This window comes from Gouania willdenowi, chromosome 17 (assembly GCF_900634775.1).
Source record: "Gouania willdenowi chromosome 17, fGouWil2.1, whole genome shotgun sequence".
NCBI classification, from domain to species: Eukaryota; Metazoa; Chordata; class Actinopteri; order Blenniiformes; family Gobiesocidae; genus Gouania; species Gouania willdenowi.
Window position 1 is genome coordinate 7,285,931 of NC_041060.1, and position 19,813 is coordinate 7,305,743.

At 36.4% G+C, this 19,813-nt stretch overlaps 1 protein-coding gene across 4 annotated transcripts in view; it reads right to left on the reverse strand.

Annotated features, from left to right (window-relative positions):
- Window positions 1-582: 582 nt before the first annotated feature.
- The window catches only part of dnaaf11 (dynein axonemal assembly factor 11), a 45,743-nt gene continuing 26,512 nt past the window's right edge, over window positions 583-19,813 (reverse strand). For 2 of the 4 annotated variants that reach the window (XM_028472642.1, XM_028472641.1), the window contains exons 7-11: window positions 17,729-17,794; window positions 17,566-17,635; window positions 14,914-15,009; window positions 13,548-13,642; window positions 583-2,453 (exon numbers count right to left, since the gene is read on the reverse strand). In XM_028472642.1, coding sequence (XP_028328443.1) covers window positions 2,261-2,453; window positions 13,548-13,642; window positions 14,914-15,009; window positions 17,566-17,635; window positions 17,729-17,794 — 520 coding nt within the window. In that variant the 3' untranslated portion in view covers window positions 583-2,260. Of the gene's footprint in view, window positions 2,454-13,492; window positions 13,643-14,913; window positions 15,010-17,565; window positions 17,636-17,728; window positions 17,795-19,813 lie in introns of all 4 variants that reach the window. The other 2 variants (XM_028472643.1, XR_003675957.1) reach the window with 2 other exon arrangements.

Consider the following 19,813-nt stretch of genomic DNA (forward strand, 5'->3'; position numbering starts at 1 on the left):
TTCATTGACTGCAAAACTGAAGGAATTAGTTTGAAACTACAACTAAAGACGCGTTATCTTTGATACTGACTTACCTTTTAATGCTCATATTAAACAAATCACAAATACAAGCTTCTTCCACCTCCGTAATATATCTAAAATCAGGAATATCTTGGCCCAGAGTGATGCTGAAAAACGAATCCATGCATTTGTTACATCTAGATTAGATTATTGTAAGTCCCCACTTGCAGGATGTCCTAGTAACTCACTAAAAGTCTCCAGCTAATGCAGAATGCTGCAGCTAGAATACTAACAGGTACAGGAGAGAGCATATTTCTCCAGTATTCGCTTCCTGTAAAATCTAGAATAGAGTTTAAAATCCTCCTGTTAGCATACAAAATCTTAAAGACCTCTTAGTGCCCTATCGTCTGGGATGGACTGATCATTGGTTCACGGCTCAACTTGTCTAGAACACTCGGTTGGACTATCCTTCTATCCTATTCTGTTTATCCTTCTGTCCACTAACCCCAACCAGTCGAAGCAGATGGCTGACATCTCTGAACCTGGTTCCGCTGGAGATTTCTTCACTGTTGACAAATGCTTGTTGATGTGGATCGTGTTGGGTTCTTTCTTTCTTACTATGGACTTTATATTTTGTTCAGCGCTTTGAGATGAAAGTTGAATTGAATTGAAATTGTTTTTGTTTATACTTGTTTATGTGTTGTAAGTTAGAACCATCCAGTCTTTTAAAAGCTCTGCTTAAGAGGGGAAACAAATCCTTTTTGAGTGAAACAAAACTGCAAAAATAAGAACTATGATATACAATAATCATTATGGTCTGTGGTCTAGGTCAATGATTCAACTGAATTCTTCATAATTAATGAATACAATTATTGATAATTTTGGAAGACTTATTGGTTAAAACTACTGTGGGTCCACCCAGTCTGTGTTAAACTACCACAGCATTTCCTTTAATGCAGTGTGACTGCAAAAGGTGATTTTATGTTTGTTTTAAAATAATACAGTTAGCAGGATACACATATTCTAACCTCTTGTGTCTTTATTTGGATATTTGGCATTGAAGTGAAGCTTAAAGCACTAAATGTTCCATTTCTTGCATGCGCAGGTCAAGTAATTATATCAACAAAGTCACCTGTGACCCCTGGATGACCTGGAGATTCATAGAACAGTAGTTGCTAGTTCTATTTCATCCTAACTGACCGTCCAAAGGTGCATGATGAGGACCAGGAAGCTGCAGCACAGATGTCCTGCAGGGGCCCATGATGCAGCCATGCCTCTAGTAGAATGGAGCTTTATGCCCTGAGGCACCGGGATGCTCAGTGCACGATAGGCATACTGAATGACATCCACTACCCAGTGAGAGAGTCTCTGTTTAGAAAGATGAAAAGACTGTCTTAAGCCTTAAGCACCTGCACGGGGCACAACAGCGTTGATGGCTTACCCTTCCCCCCTGAGGAGCCCGGAGGACTGAAGGCCGCCAACTCAATAGGCTGGTTCACATGATGAGGGGGCACCCCAGAGCCCTACACCTTCCAGCGCAGACATGCCTAGCTCACTGACAGAGCACGCAGCTCCCCCACACGTTTTACCATTGCCACAGCAAGAAGAAAGGCTGTCTTGAGAGACAGACACTTTAAATCAGTGTGTTCCAGTGGCTCAAAGAGCAGCTGGGAAAGGGACTGAAGGACAACTTGCAAGTCCCATGATGGCCTCATGGACCCGGCGCGGTATGAGCCTCCGAGTCCCTTTCAGAAACTGCTTGACCAGATAATGCAATCCCACTGACTGGCCATCCACCTTTGCATGACTGGCCGAGATAGCAGGCAAATGCACTCTTAGCAGCGGTGTGCTGGGAAGCCCGTGTTGGCCTCACACCGGCCACACACCATCAAATTCACCCGTCAGGTGAACCACAACGGTGCCAACAGAAATCGTAGCAACACAGCAGATTAACCTTAGCTGTTTAATCAGAGAGAAAGCGGCGTAGCTCGAGGCGCCAACCTTATGGTTACGAAGCTACAAGCGACAAGCTGTGAATAGCAAACAACCGACCTGCTATCGTTATCTGCAATCACTAGAAGATAGAAGGAACAGATCACCTGATGACACTGGTAGATATAGACTCTCCGGGTCATCCAGGGGTCACAGGTGACTCTGTCGATGTAATTACTTGATCTGTGCAAGATGGAACATCCAGTGCTTTAAGCACCGCCTCTGGCGGTCAGTAAAGATGAAATAGAACCTGTCCTTCACTGATGTCTTAAATTAGTGGAGGAACCTCAGGATCATCTATGAAGTCCTCAGAAAATTCAGCCATAGCTGTAGATAATGGTTTTTTGGGTCTGTGTTGCAATGGATCTGGTGCAGAACTCTGTCGAGGAACAATGTTGGTAAAGTCCACAGCTGTGCGACTGTTAGGATCCACTTCCAGCTTCTCAGGTACAGCACATCTTCTGTCGTAAAAAAAAACAAAAAAGACAATATTAAGAAAGATCCACAAGGAATAAGGTTTACCCCAACCGCAGATTAGGTTATTTAATGGATTAAATTGGATGAACTGTTGACAAGCTCATGATAGTTTCCTGAAAGGGTGTGGGAAAAAATTGATTCTACGATATATTGCGATATTTCACAACGTGATTATCGTATCAATCTAAAAATGTCCACATACATTTTTTAATATGTTTTTTCATGAAAAAAAACATTTAAATGTGCATTTTACTTTAATCCACTCAATTTATATTAACTTAACACTAACAGAATTTAAGTTTTGAAAACAGCTGCTATAACAGAGGATAAATCAGAGGTCAATTGTCTCTATGGTGTTGCTGCAGAGGCATCAAATTGAACAGAACTCAATACAGGCACTGATACAGAAGTGATTAATGACGCTGCCAGGACATGCATCTCAACCCTCAGACAGTAAATAAGGCTGTGCATGTGCATGTATGGCTTCCTAAAGCCGACTATACCTTCAAGTGTCACCTTCTGTCACATCCAATATCTCCAGAGGGGTGTATATTTTCTTTGCAGATGGATTGTATGAATTTCTAATGGAGGCACAGCGCATATTTTTATACTTTCATTTTGGGATCAAACATTAACTGTGAAAAACGACTCCTCCGGCTGCACTTTAGAGACCAAGTTTGTTATTTGCATAAGAAATATATACCATAGTTTTAACTCTAATACTATGGGGTGTAAAAACTCAGTCACTGTTTCATAGCAGACATGTTTTGAACATTTTGCTCAGTTTTTTTTTCACAATTAGCTCATTTTTCTTTAATTTGAGACATAAATTCATGTAAAACAGCATGCTTTATATCATTGTTAAAAATGTGTCCACATGAAAATGAAATCTAAATGTTAAATATAAATTTAAATGTAAAATTTAAATCTTAAATGTAAATCTAAATGGAAAATCTAAATCTACTGTAAATGTTGAATGTTTAGATTAATTTATCATGTGTACACATTTTTAACGAAAAATGAGCTAAAGATTCAACATGTAGATTTAGATTCAACATGTAGATTTAGATTCAACATTTAGATTTAGATTCAACATTTATATTTAGATTCAACATTTAGATTCACATTTACCATCTAGATTTTACATTTATATTTAACTTTTACATTTAAAATAAACATTTACATTTAAATTTGATTTTCATGTGTACACATTTTTAAAAAATGAGCTAAATGTGAGGAAAGTGATTATTTTTTGTTTTGTTGCTGTTTTGTGTGTTTTTGGAGTCATTTTGTGTATTTACGCTGTCTATTGTATTTTTATGTAATGTATGTTTTTTTTAAGTCATTCTGTGCATTTCCTTTGGGGGCCGCTCAAAATTAGAGCGAGGGCCGCCGGTTGCTTGTGTCTGACCTATAGTATAGGGATCCAAAAGAAGCATAAGATGAATTCCTTTGAACAGTTTCATGAAATAACTTGCATTGCAGAAGATGAAAACCCCAGCAGGCTAGCTGCATACAGACTGTGCCCCCTCATTGACTGCGTATAGAAACTAAATGCAATGCAGCGCTTCTATCTGTTTAATAACAAACTCCTGTATGTCCACGAGCTTTTCACAGGAGGTAGATTCACGAGTCCTGCTTATGTTGTTCATTCCCATGAGGAATCATTTCATCCGGGTATGCGTGGATTTCATCAGTTGCATCCTGGATCCTAGTTTGTTGAAAGCTGTGTATCTGTCTGTGACTAATGTGTTTCTGTGATTTCTTACTTCTGGATGAAAATGCCATTAAAAACCTATAAGAGAAGCATTTTAAGTCATTGCTGCATCACATACTGTAAGAGCATATGGTAGGAACCAGCCTTTCTCAAAGAGAGGTTCGCGGACCACTGGTGGACCTCGAGGGACCCCGAGTGGTCCATTACTTTATTGGGCAAATACATATATATATATTTTTAAAAGAATGTGTTCTTAGATTAAAAGTGTCTCTCAAACTCTTTGTGATCCACTCCAAAAGTATGTAAATTCAAATTGTGTCAAAGCAAAACAATCTTCCTCATAATTAAGGCTATTTTACCACACCACTTCGTAGGTGCACAGGTGTGTTTTACAATCTTATGCCAAAATTATGAATCGGTGACTCAATACAGGGTCAATTAAAATAAATGAATGAAAACACGACTAGCGCTAAAATAAAGAAAATACCACAGGACCCCAAACCACAGTAATTGTGTTCTGAATCACAGGCAAGCAAGGTTAAAATACCTTCTGTGAAACGATGCAGTTTGAGTTCATATTATCTATATAATTATGAATCATATTCATTTGTATTGTACTGTTGGAGTAAACAGATCTGTTGGTTCTGGATATTTGTTGAGATCGTCTGGGATTTTTATTTTATTTGTTTAGTGGTCCTTAGTTTGAAAATGTTTGAGAAAGTTCATTTTGTCTTATTTTTTGAATAGTACGTTAAAGTTTCATTGATTCTGACAACTTTTTCAAGAAATTTACTTTGGCCTCCTGCCAACTGTCAGTCTTCCACAGAGGTGTCTGCTGATCACTTTGATGTGTCCTTATGAGTTCTTTCTGGGCGTTGCCAACTTCTCCTTCTCCTCCTTTCCTACACCTGGTAATCACTTCTCCAGAGACCACTGGGCGACAGGGGGCGTGGCCAGCCTGACAGAACTGTAAAGTTGGCCTCACCCCGGAATGAACTCATAAGGACACATCAAAGCCATCATCAGATGCTTCTGAGGAAGACTGACAATCGGCAGTCAAAACATGTCAGGAAAATATGGCAGTAAATTTCCAGCAAAAAGTTGTCTAAATAAATGAAACTTTAACATGTTATTTGAGAAACACCAATAAATCGATAGTTACACTTTTTAAATCAACACTCTGGTATCCGTTGGCAAAAAGGTGCCACAGTTTCGGCATCTGGATCTGAATGAAACGTGCATATTTTCCAAGAGGAGCGAGAGATTTATAATTGAATCTTCTTGCCAGCAGCTGATAATAAACAGCAGCGACGTGACTGAGAAAGGCCTACTTCATTACACTCCACTCTCTGTCACTTACTTATTAAGAGGGGAATACAGTTACCAGGAGACACAGGTATTAATACAAATATATAAATATATACTGTCCCAGTGACGAGTGCCATATTCATTTGCTTTACAGCACAGAAAATTAGCAGCTTGGACTGGAAGGACGCGAAAAGCAATTTGGACTAATTTCCTGCTGGTTGAGAAGCAAGTCAGGAGTTATTTATAGAAAGTGAGTTTAATAAATGTCAGCAATGTTTAAAAGATGAGTTTATTTTCTTGCTGCCAGGACATAAAATGTAGAGTAATGTAATTAATGTTGATATTATACATTCACACCTCCCAAATGACAACGGCAGATACATATAATCTACAATATAATCTGTTACGTTTGTTTTTCCACAGTCTTTGATGAATGTTTTCTGAGGCGTTTTACTTTCCTTTAAAAAGTCACCTATATTTCAGTGAAGATCTGATACCTTAAAGAGGTTTACTGACCTTTGATTGTCCTTTTAAACATGGATTTGTAACAGAACTATTTAATGCCTTCTTCCACCTTTGTAAAATATCTAAAAATCAGGAACATCTTGGATTCCAGCAGACATGGGAAAATGGCGGCCCTCGGTCTAATTTTGTGCGGCCCCTAAAGTAAACGCACAAAATGACTTCAAAAACTCCTAAAATTACACAAAAATGCACAAAAAAACCGCAAAAACGCACAAAATTACTCCAAAATACATACAAAATTATTGAAAATTTACAAAAAGATATCCTTAAAAAAAATAACAAAAAGATAACCTGAAAAAGAACTGGAATATAAAGAAAATGATAACAAAAATGTACAAAATGACAAATCAACAAAAACACACCAAATGAAAGAAAAATGCACAAAAAACTGAAAAACACACAAAATTACTTCAAAACACATACAAAATTACAGAAAATACACAAAAAGATAACCTAAAAAAGTATTGAAAAATAAAGAAAACGATAATAAAAAAATGCATAACACGATAACACAAGACAACAAAAACATACAAAATGACAGAAAATTTTACAAAATGACAACAAAAATACACAAAAAGAGTAAAAAAAATTCACAAAATAACAAAATCAGACTCTTCACTTATGGAACCAGCTCCTGGTTTTGGTGCAGGAGGCCAGTACACACTCTACTAGGTTACACCTAAAATCTTCTTGTTTGAAAAAGCATTAGGGCTTGACAGAACCCATAATTTTAAAGGTAAATTTAATTTCCTGAAGAATCCAGAGATACAGTATGTAGATTAATCTCCCGAGCACAAAAGTAAAACACTATTTTTAACCTGAAAGGGTCTCATTATAGCAGAAAATTCATTATAAAGTAATCACAATCGCAGGTAACATTCCACGCATCGGCTATACATGACACTTTATGAGGTATTTAAATTGCATTGATCGCTGCAGCAGCTTTTATCAGGAGAAGCATGGCGCTCTGATAAAAGGGCTTTAATTGAGTTGCAGCTGATTGAAACAACGTCAGCAGGCTCCGTCCATTGTCTGTGACCACTAGTCACTGATTAAAAAAAAAAAAATCAAAGATGTCGGTTTATCCAAAAGCACTCTGCTTTAAATGAGCGTTCTAAACTCCTCACGCTCACTATTTGCCTGCAAGGCACAAATAATAAACCAATTTTTTAAACAGTTGGACTATCACCAGTTTTTACATTTTTAATCTATTTACAGTATGTATCTAAACCAAACATTTGATACAAAAAACACAAAAGACATGAAAACTTATTTTAAGTAGTGCTAAAGAATAATAAAAGTAATTTGAATCTTTATCATTTCCAACCAAATTGAGCTTTTTTTAAAAAAAAAATGAAAAAAAAAATAAATATATATATATATATATATAAATAAAATTCAAAAATAAGCTTTCATATAGAATTTGAATGACTGCTCTTTTGTTCATTAGCTGACAAAACTGTAAAAGACTTAAATTAATCTTCAGTATATTAATGATAAGGAGGTGGGGGTGTGATTGTGAGATTTATGACATTATGAAACCTATTTCTAAGTTTAGCTCCAAGGTTCATCTCAGTAAACCTGATCATCAGCACCTCCTCCTAATGAGATGAATGGAGCCATTAGTCCACAGCTCTCCTCACTAATGCCCAGCCCAGTTAAGAAAACACAAGCTGCTGCCTGTAATGGGTTACTGGTCATTATAGCTCGCGAGTAATGACCAGTCTGCAAAGCATTGAAAAAGGCATGTTTGCACCGTATTATCAGGCTAAGACCATTTTGTTGTTATAATGAGATAGCTGGAGACATAACTGCATATCGTGCACTATTGATACATTTGTTTTTGTTTTGTTTTTTACAAAAGTTTGCAGCCTGTCAAAGCCGTGCAGAAGTGGGTAGTTAGCGGAGGAGGAATGAGCAGCACCTAAGTGCATCTGTCTTTTACTACACAAAGATCGATTAACAAAGTCCATAAGGGACTTGTTTATTCTTGTACATGTGACTTATCGAGTGCTAAAGTGACATTTCTACAAGCAACACAAAAGAGTGGCTCAAATCAGGAGACGTGAAGGCGAAAGTAAAGGTATAATATGTTTCGCTTCCTGAACGGGAAATTTACTTTGATATCCTGACATGTTTCGACTGTCAACTGCCAGTCTTCTTCAGAGGCATCTGCCGATTGCTTTGATGTTTCCTTGACTTTGGCGTAATATTTCCAGCATGTTCTTTTAGTCTTCCTTTTAATTAATATGTCAAAGTAAATTTCCTGAAAATCATTTGTCTCAATAAAAAGAAGTCATACATATTATTAAAAAAGAAGACAAAATAAACTTACTGGAATTATTACGCAGAAGTTGAGGAAACATCAAAACGATCAGCATACGCCTATGAAGAAGACTGGCAGTTGACAATCAAAACATGTCAAGAGATCAAAAAAAACTGAAAAACTGTTGTCTGAATAAAATAAACCTTAAGATATTATGCAAAAAAAGATAAAAAGAACATGCTGGAATTATTACACAGGAGTCAAAGCAATCGGCAGACGCCTCTGAAGAAGACTGGCAGTTGACAGTCGAAACATATCAAAAGATCAAAGTGAATAAAATAAGCCTTAGTAAAGCAGTTTCTGAATAAAAATTACTTTTTAGTAATTATGTTTGCAAGAACATTTACAAAAACCTGATTGATTTGTGTATTATTGTTTCAGGTTCATTTTCAAAATGTAAATTACGTTCTCTAATTTTTTTTTCTCTGTAAAATCCTAGTGGACCCTGGACTAGGGTCACAGGCAATATATTAACAAAGGTAATTACTACCCTTGGGGTCCATGAACCTCCATCAGCTCAGTCACAGTGAAAATTAGTTTCACACCGGTTTCAAATAAATTATGTCGATTTTTCTTTGCAGTTGACCTTGATCTTTGCCATTTAAATCAACCACAATGATATCGAGGTAATGTCGGCCTTTGGTTTCAGATCATGTCGGATATTCACTTTCATCAAACCATTTACAGCTCGCCTTGGCTGCTGCCGTCAAGTATATGCATTTTATTATCAGATCCATTTCCTTTCAAGCCAGAGGTTCAATATAGAACCTGAGTAAGCCTGGGGTCAAAAGTCACCGCTAATCATGTCCAAATGAGGGAATAAGTCAGCAGTGAGCCACGCTGTCACCATGTCCCTTTGGTGTAGTGCAGGAAGAGCTTAGCATTTTTATCGAATTTTTAATTCGAGGGTACGGGAGAGTGCGGAGGTTTTTCAATGTGTTTGATGGGGCCGACTGAAGGACAAGAAGTGAAGCTCGGTCATAAAATGGTAATGATGATAGCGCAGTGACAAGTGCACCTTCGGGCAAGGAGGGGTTCAGTGAAACAGCCCTGCGGACTAATTTGCTCATTAGGACGTGAATCTGCTCACCTAAACCTGACCGCGGCAGGAAGAAATGCAGCCTTCATGATGTTGCAGTTTTAAAATGTAATAGGGGGGAAAATTCTGTAAACTCTGATTCAAGCTCAAGTGAATCCTTCTTTCTGCACTGGTGTGCACTGTTTTGAGAGACTGATCAAAATTTAATAATAAAAAAAATGTCTAAAGCGTATGCAAACTGATAGTGATATAGAATGATACAGTGATTATTCAAAACATATGTATCCATTTATGGACAGATAAACTGTATGTTTAAGCATAAAGCCAATGACTATAACTAAAATGCATAGTCTCCTGCACCTTTACGTATAATGTAAACAGATGTAGACATAGTATAGGCCACATAGAATAAGAATCTTTAAACATAGGTCGCGATGTTAAATCGTCCTTTGTGCCAAAAGAAAGTAGTCACATGAGGTGTGGGAGCTGTATCTCAGATATCATCAGTATAGTGTTCCTTTGAATCTGGAGGTGTTCGGCCTTTTTATCACTAGACACCAGCTACAGGGTCAGCTGTTTGTGTCCCATAACTGTTTCCCAACCTCTCCTATGTGCAGCTTTGGGCCACTTCACACTCGGTCTGTGCCCTTGGATCTTTCTCTTCCTAGGAAGTGCCAAAATGACACACATTTCTGGTGTTTTCGTAAACTAAAAACCATGGTGATGATTTTTGGGGGCTTGCAAAGAAACATCTGAATCTGGCCAAAACGGAATGTCTCGTGGAGTAAGGTGATATCACGGGGAATACCGGGAACAAACTAGATCAAAAACGGTGTCATGCCAATCACTTAGCTCCTTGTCTGGTGAAGAAAAACAAGAAATTACGATAAGAATGAAAGAATGGGGTAGTGGCTTCATGCTTAAGGATAACTGGCTTGGATAACTGGACTGAGTCCACTGTGGGTCATCACAGTGGACTTAGATTTAAGCAAGTCGCTTAAAGTTAACTGCTTCCAGGTCTTTCCTGAAAAAGGATTCTTAATCTCAATGAGAATCTCGTGGTTAAATATAGGTTAAAAAAAAAAACAACCAGACTTTCGAGCATCAATTTCAACCATCTACATTTGTTTGCCAGATTTATTGATCAATGAAGCCTTACCTATATGGCTGTGTATGAAATGTCACATTCTGTGCTACACACTACAAACTCAATGAGTATATATTGTCTACTATCTATCTATGAAGCAAGAAATTACTGTGTGGGTGTGGCTCAAATATCTCTGCGGTTCAGGGACAGACAGAGCTGAAACTTTCAACATGCCTGCTGCTTGGTTCAAAGGTGTGCAACGTCAGATTTGTTTGGACAGCAATGAAACTGGTAATGAATTATTTCTTAAATGCAGCTTTGCAGAACAGCTCAATGTTAAAAAAAATGTGTTGATGATGTCACAGGTTCTCTCAGAGTCCCAAGCCAGGATAAAGGAGGAGGGGTGACAGATTGTCATGGTAACAGAGCTCAATGTTAGACAGGTAGTCACGGTAAGTCAAGATAAGTTGAAAGCTGCGTAAAAAAGCAAAAGGCACCAGTAGTGGTACTACTTAGTGAAATGAGGTTCAACTCCCTACAGTGTCCTTGCTAAAAGCCAAAATAGATGAAAACACAATAGTTGTCACTCTTCACATTTCACAACAAACCTAAATGTCTCTGACGTCCCATCTTCAAACACAACCTCATTTGGCCATCCTTAAAATAGCTACTTAACTCCCACTTTTCTAGAGCACTACATACTTCCTACGGGCACTGCACTAGTATACTAAAAGTATGATTAGGATGATGACCACTGAAATATACTTCCAAGTTTCTGAATCACACTGAGGCTAAATATCTCCGTTGATTCGCCACCTTTGAAAGTTATGAAATAATTTTAAGCAAGAGAGTGACCAAGTCGAATATCAACATGTGGTGATTTGATCCATAAAACTCGCTGAAACACATTTCCTTCCATTATCTTGGATATTTTCAGAGTCCCGCCATTGTGCTACTGACAAAACTTCCGGTTAACTTCAAAACAAGAGCCCTATTTACAAAAGTGTTAAAAACTAATGGAAGACAAGAGATGCTTTTGTTTTGAAAAGCAGATATTTGATTTTTAGTTTGAAGCCGGTCCCTGGACGATTTCACTTTCCACTCGCAATGCATCATGGGGCGGTTGAGTATGACAAATGTATCCACTGTGCACACTTAAAAAGAGTCCTGATGTAGAATACATCCAGGTATTTCTCATGTACTCAATCTTTTCATACTACTTAATGTGAACGCACTACATACTCATTTTGACGTCAGACTTAGTATGAGTAGTACATTAGTATGAAATTTCAAACACAGCGTATGTCTATCTGTTAGAAAAAATTATTATCTCTCACAGCTTTAAGTTACAAATACACAAAGAATGACGAACAAGACATAACAGAAAAATCTCATGTTGTGTAATAGAAGAATAAAAGTACTTTCTTGTACAGCTGATTAGATATCATGAACATAAACTGCTTTTGAGACTTGACCAAAAGCATCCCTGCAGCAGCTGTTGGTGCTTTGAGTCTCAGTGCCTGAAGCAGAATTAGCTCCAGACAACTGAAAAACAAGCTGAGCCCTGTAACGGCTGTGCTGCAGTGGTGCAGCTCTAATCAGGGTTATCTGTGAACTGCACGCGGTCGTTAGTGAAGAGAAGGCCATCATCGACGTGGCTGATACCTTTACAGTGTTTACCCTCCAACGGGCATCTTTAATGAGCACATCAGGGAACTGATAAGTCTAAGATTTATACATATGTGAACGTTCAACTCCAGGCTTCACAGAGATCATCCCCAGTGCTTAATGTGACCACTGTTTGACTCGTGTAAAGACAACTCACTGAACCAGGGTTGCCAAACTCATTTAAGTTCAAGGGCCAAACACGGACAAGTTTGATTTCAATTAATTTCAACATTCTTTTGCCATAGTTTGCACTTCTTCATAAAATACTAAATATTTATGAAACATACTATATCAAAGCAGTAATAAACATGAGTCCCAACAGGATCTTCACTTTAAATTTCCGAGGTTCTGTATCAATTTCTATTTAATTATGGGAAACAAATATGTCATAATGTTGAGTTTTGTTTTTTTTTAACGGTTTACCATTAAAAATGACAGCAATCATGTCAAAACTGTGAGCCCCTGCAAATATTGTTGAGTTTCATTCCAGCAATGATGAATCTTTTCTTTGTCATTTTTACTATCTCCTGCGGGCCAAATTGAATGCTCCAAAGGGCCGTATTTGGCCCCCAGGCCATGAATTTGACACAAGTGATGTAGAGTATATAAGGCACTGACAATATCCAAGCAATAGGTGTCAGGTAGTGACAGTATTTATTTAATTTGGAGACATTTTGTCAAATAATTTGAGGATTTTGGAAAAAAATTTGAAAGCAGAAATTATTTCCGTTGTGTTAAACAGGCATTGGAAAAACCTGAACCCTGCAAATATTGTAGAGTTTCATTGAATTTGTCACAAATTCAATTAAACAGCACTTGAATAATTATGTTGCGTTTTTTCTTAAAGTGTAATATTTTGCATGGATGCTAATACCTATGTTTAAAGATGATAGTGATTTAAAATTACTCGCAATCCCTGGTTGATTTCAATAAACTCCCATGAAAAGTTTCTATTTTTTTAACATTGTCAAAAACTCCAGAACTTAGGGTTCCCGTGGTAATTTGCCAGATATTGTACACAACTAAATTATTTGGTAATTTATACAGTAATTCATGTTTTCTCACTAATTTTTGCTTTCCCCTGCGGGACGTTTTAGATGTTTTAAAGGGCCAGATATGGCCCCCAGGCCTCGAGTTTGACCAATAGCTGGAAAAAGTTTTTCCTCTCTTTTTTGCCTTTCTAATTACAATAAACTCCCTTTACCAGGACATTTTCTAGATTTACAGTACAAACGTATGTGAAGCTGGCAGCTCGGTGCATTTTTCTTTCTTTCTTTTTTTTGAGGAGGCACAAATATTGAGCAGCTAAAACAGGCGTGTAAGTGTTTGTTGTTGTTCACCCATGTTATTTACCATTAATCATGGTTACCAATATGTCTGCCATGGTGAGTGTTGACATTGCCTCTACCTTTTAACGTCCTGTTTGGAGATGCAGCTTCCTCTGTTTGGAGTGGATGCAGGCGGACGTGTGATGGTCTTTCTCACTTTGATTTCACCTTCAGCCTACAGGAGAACACAAATACATTTCTACTGATTAAACAGTTAGAAGGCAAACAGAATCGATACCTGAACCGTTTACTCTTTTCAGACCCTGATGTCACCTGGATTTGGAGCCATTTAGAGTTTTAGTGCTGACAGGGCTTACTCTGCAGTAAAAATACCATTCCATTTATTTTATTTTACATTAAGTACAATAAAAAAGTTCCTTTATTAAGGCTGAGAATATAAACAAACTCGAGGAATGTCAGATTGTTCCCACTAATATTCCATAAAGCAAGATCATAAATTATCTTTTTCCTTCCTTGATCTATGTTTTTCGTATGGACGAAAGAAAATTATGAGATACTAAGTCAAAATAATGAGATACTGAGTAGTATCTCATATGAGATGATTATTAGTATCTCATAATTTAGACTTAATATCTCATAATTTAGACTTAATATCTCATAATTTTGATTTAAGTCATAATTATAAGATACTAATAATCATCGTATGAGATACTAATAATCATCTTATGAGATACTAATAATCATCTTATGAGATACTAATAATCATCTTATGAGATACTACTCAGTATCTTCAATACCTCATGATAATAATTATAATTATGAGATCCTAAGTATTTTTAGTATTATTTTACTGTTCCTATTTTTATTTCATTTTATCTTTTTACTGGAGGAAGTGGGCTTCCATACTTACAATCTTTCTTATTTATCTCGTTTTTAAAACTGTGGGCTGAATGTGTGTGTGTGTGTGTATCATGTGTACATTGTGCGTTTTTACAATATTTGTTAAAGTTGCCCTGAAAGCTTACAGCACAACATAAAAGTGTAGGTAAAAAAAAACCTATGAAAAAAAGTGAAGCAATGTAGGTTTAAAAAAAATCAAAATATGAAAAAATGTTGCAAATACTGCAACAAAAGACCTGTCTGCATAGGTTGTGTTGAAAACGCTAATTCAGACTTTTTTAAATGGCTTTTTTTACTGTATATTTTTTAAACTCTTAAGTAGCAGTTTTTATCCACAAACTCCAAATACTGTAGATAAATCCCAAATGCTCAACTGTAAATAACAACAAAAAAAACATCCTATTTACCTGTATATCTGCCAATATTATTAATATATGAATACTGAGACAATAAAAATCTACTGCTAGATGTGTAGTATTGTACCTGTAATAAATGTTTTCATTTTCAAAAATAACAAATAAACTCAAAATAATGAATCATACAACCTTGATTACTTTTGCCATCTACCCTAGTTCCGTTACGTACCCGGGGCATAGTCAGGACCAGGCTTCCAGTGGCTTGAGATCTCTGAGCCGTTGAACTGTCAGGCTTCACTTCAGCAGGCAGAACGAGCTGAAATATCTGCAGGGTAAATTATTCATCAGTGAAATTAAGTACTGACTCTTTCACACTGTGTCAAATTATTCTAAACACTTGGTGGTCTTCCACTTCCTGGGTCACTTCCCGTCTGAAAAATCTGAACTTCAGAGAGAAGCCAATTGAGCAATTAATCATTGGAGCAAAAGCCTTTTAAAACAACAAGACAAAAATATTCTTGCTGGGATTACTAGGCGGAAGCCAAGAAAACTTCATAGAAAACATCAAAGAGCTCAGCAGACGCCTCTGACAAAGACTGGCAGTATCTACAAACAAAACAAAAGAGTAGCTAAAATCAGGAGAGATGAAGGCTATAATATGCTTTCTATTATTCAGGCAACAGTTTTTCAAGAAATGTACTTTTATCCCTTGACATGTTTCGACTGTCAACTGCCATTCTTCTTCAGAGGTGTCTGTGGAGGGCTTTGATGTTTCTTTGACTCCCACGTAATTATTCCAGGAAGTTCTTTTTGACTTCTTCTTGAATAATATCTTAAGATGTATTTTATTCAGACAACACTTTTTTCAGGAAATGTACTTTCATCCTCTGACTCCTTCAGAGGTGTTTGCTTATCGCTTTGATGTTTCTTTGACTTCTGCGTAAAAATTCCAGCAAGTCAATGAAACATCGAAGTGATCAGCACACGCCTCTGAAGAAGACAAGCAGTTGACAGTCAAAACATGTCAGGAGATCAAAGTGGATTTCCTAAGGAACAACAAAATGACACCTTAGCATACTATTCAAAAAGAAGACAGAAAGGATCTTGCTGGAATTACTATGCAGAAGTCAAGAAAACTTCAAAGGAAACATCAAAGCGATCAGAAGACGCCTCTGACAAAAACTGGCAGTTGACAGTCAAAACATGTCAGAAGATCAAAAACTTTCCTAAGTAACAGTTGTCTGAACAAAATTAAACCTTAACATACCAAACAATATCCTACGGAAAGACATATTACCTTATTAAATTTTTAAGGAAAACTTACATTAAAGGCCAAAAAGACACAATAGTTCAAACTGTGTTGCTTTCAGTTTTAAGATATGCCCAACACTGTATGTTTCACTCCCTGTGCCTTCTGAAAATGGGCTAAGATTAAATAGGAAACCTGATGACTGGACATGATGTATCACTGCGTAAATCTCTCTGCTGTGTAAATCAGAGACACAAATACTAACATGAAGCGTGTTTAATTTATGTGGTGATGTCAAACACCAAACAATTAAAGTTCAATGTGGCTAAACAGCGACTGTGAGTGCAAATGCTCTACTAACATTTTCCTAAGTGCTGCGTAGAAGGTGACCACATGATGTTAATTGTGTGGTGGTCACAGTGCCATGCAGGACTGGAGCTCCCTTCACAATAAAGGACACTTAAATCGCACGCAGAGTCACAAATGCTGACAGAAGATTAAAAAAAACGGTTGCTTGACTTCTGAAGACACCAACTTGGCAGGAAGCTGGGCCGATTACAGACGGATTACAGTGTCTGAACTAAGAAATATTGTCAGCGTTTGGTTATAGACAGCTGCCACTTTGGGAAGTAAACAGCCCTCCGTCATGAATCAAAACTGAGTGTGATGACTCAGCAGGTTACAAAGACCCCCCCCCCGCCCCCACACACACTTTATGTGCTTTTAATCCAATTTTCTCACCTATCATTTATCGAGTGCTTCTAACAAGCTGCTCCTTTGTGAATTCACGTTCAACTCAATATGTCATTAATTGATGACACTGTCACAATTTGTTGATTCGGATAATTTGTGTAAAAATACAGGAAGAGTAAAACATGAAAAGGAAAAATATTATAATATTTTTTTTTTTAATCACAACCTGTGTATTTTTTTAAATGTTTTAAATTGGAATTTCCTCACAAACAAGTCCACAAAGTTACCCTAACGATTACACAAAAGATGTTCAGAATTACACAATATAAGACAAACGCATTATTTTACTTTTTTCTTAAAAGAATAAAACATGCATTGCTGTCAACAAAAAAAAAAAAGGACTGCACTACATGCAGCAATAATAATTGATGACATATGCAGATATGGCAAGATAAAGGGATATTTTTTAATTTTTTTATTTATGTATTTATTTCATTATTATTGTTATTGATTTGTTTACTTAATTAACACACACACACACATATACATATATATATATATATATATATATATATATATATATATATATATATATATATATATATATATATATATATATATATATATATATTTTCTTCAATAAATTAAAAAACTTACACAAAAATTGGTCTCAAAATTAAGGGATTTAGAAGTAAAAATCCTGCTGGGACTGAAAACTGTAATTTATTGCTTGGACAGAGATGTGAAAATAGTCTTTTTTTTTTTTTTGTCGCCTAAAATCTACGGATATCAAACTACTCTGTATTTGGCCCCTGAGTTAAAACTAGTTTGACACCCCTGCACTACAGTAAGCTATTACCTGGCATATACTGGGCCTTTAATATTTTTTCAATGTTTGGGGTGTGAGAGGGAGGAGAAAATGATGATTAAACAACATACCTTTCCTTTGACGCAGACTCTGGCATATGTTGGTTGAATATCCACGTCTATTAGGGATGTGTCCATGTGTCTGTGAGGGTACGTAGAGGTTGTTTAAAGAAAGAGTCAAACAGCAACAGTAACAAACATGTTGGCATTTAAAACAGCATGTTTTTTTTTTTACCTATACACAGCTAGATCTAAGATGATGGTGTTATTATCCTCATCCTCAGTGAGCCAGAAATCCAATCTGTGAATAAGAAAAAAAGAAGGAGGAATAGAAAAGGAAGAGTTTATAAATACAGATCAACTTAATGTCTATTATAGCTACAATATAATGAGTTGGAAGAAGGGTTGAGAAACTTTAAATTAACTAAAATGAAAAAAATACAGAATTTTATAAAAAAAAAAAAAAAGTAACCAAAAGTGATCGAAACAAAAAGAAAAAAGGGAAACATTAAACGACCTTATCTTAATTCTATGTGTGTGTGAGTTTGTGTGACGTTGTTGGGGTTTCTTGCGGATTGTGTGTGTGTAGCATTTTATCTATGTATTCTATTTAAAGTTCAATAATGTAAAGCACTTTGAACTACATTTTATATATGAAAAGCTTTATATAAATAAAGTTTGATTTGATTTGATAGTGTGACCTAGAGCAGTGGTTCCCAAACAGGGGTACGTGTACCCCTGCACATTGCAGGGGGTACATTAATTTAACAATTAATTGAAAAATGATCTGGAAAGGTTCCTAGTTCCTTTTTTTGGACAATCTCACCACAAACTAACAGTACTATTGCTCAATGAAATACTACATTTTCTTGTAATTTATTGAAACAGGATTATTTTATGCTGTAGAGGCCCTTTTATCACACTTCTGACAATAGGAGACAACAATCAGCTGCATTTTACATAGAAGACCATATTTACTTACTATTGAAGTAATCACAAAAAAGTTGCATGGTATTTAAAAAAATTTAAAAAATAAATTCCATTCATTGTTTTGAATTTTTAGATTAAGATTAAGTCTCAGGGAACCAATTTTTAAGACACAGTTAGGAGAGCAGCATATGAAATTATGGAGAGGGCACTTAAGATATGAAAGGGGGGGTACACATGACTTGACAAAAATGCAAAGGGGGTACATGGGACAAAAGACATTGGTAACCACTGACCTATAGAGCAAGCCAAGGGTTGCTAAAACAAAAACAATTCTAAAGCAACAGCTTCTCTCACCTAAGCTTTTGCATTTTTATATTTAATAAATGTCACATATTTACGACAGTTTCATTTATTGGCACATCAGAAAATAAACTAACAAATTACATTTGAAATGGTTAAATCAACCATAGGTTTAAGTCTGAAAGTACAATCAAAAAGTAAAACTTACATTAACCCCAAAGCCTCACATCAACATGTTCATTGATTGATTGATTTATTTAACGAATTACATTTTAAAGAAACATGCTGTTTTAAGCGGCTGAGAAGGATTTCATGAAACACTTCTGAAGGGAAAGTAGGAACGTTGTATTAACATCCAGGCTATTAGAGATCAACACTATCATCACTCTGCAGGTGTGAGGTGATAAATCTCACATTCTTCAGCTCAGATTACCTATGAAACCAGTTGAGCTCTAAGGCCTCGACCCTGTGGCCTCACTCTGGATATAAACATGTTGGGAAAGAAGGAAGGTGAGTGGTAACCCCAAGCGCTGTCCGCCAACCCCTGATTCTAAAATAACAGTTGTAGAGTTGGTCTAAAGCTGGAGCAGTGGTGGAGCCGTAGAGCTGGACATCCAACACCCCACTACATCTGACTATGAACCTAGAATAGACACTTAAATGTCTGTTTTAACCTTAATTAAAACACTGAATTGTTTGAAAAGCTTTTAATCATGCTTTAATATATTCCACACTGTTCAAGATGAAAATTAAAAGAATATTTAATACAAGTTCAAATGTGAGGTTTTAACATTTTAATGTTTGTTTGTTTTTGGCTGATCTCTCTTTGTTTTTTTCTGTACATTTTTTTCCATATGAATTCCATGTGACTTTCCTATGTAAATGAGTGTGACCTGACAAATTTGTCAGTGCAACACCCCCGTCCCCCACGTCAGGGGTTCTCAACCTTGGAGTCAGGACCCCATTTGAGGTCACAAGAAACTGGGTCACCAGATAGCGTCAAGTATCTAAAAATATTTTCTAAACAATTTGTGCCAAATTTTGCTTATTTTTACCTATTTTCTGCAACTACACTAAGCTTTCAATATTT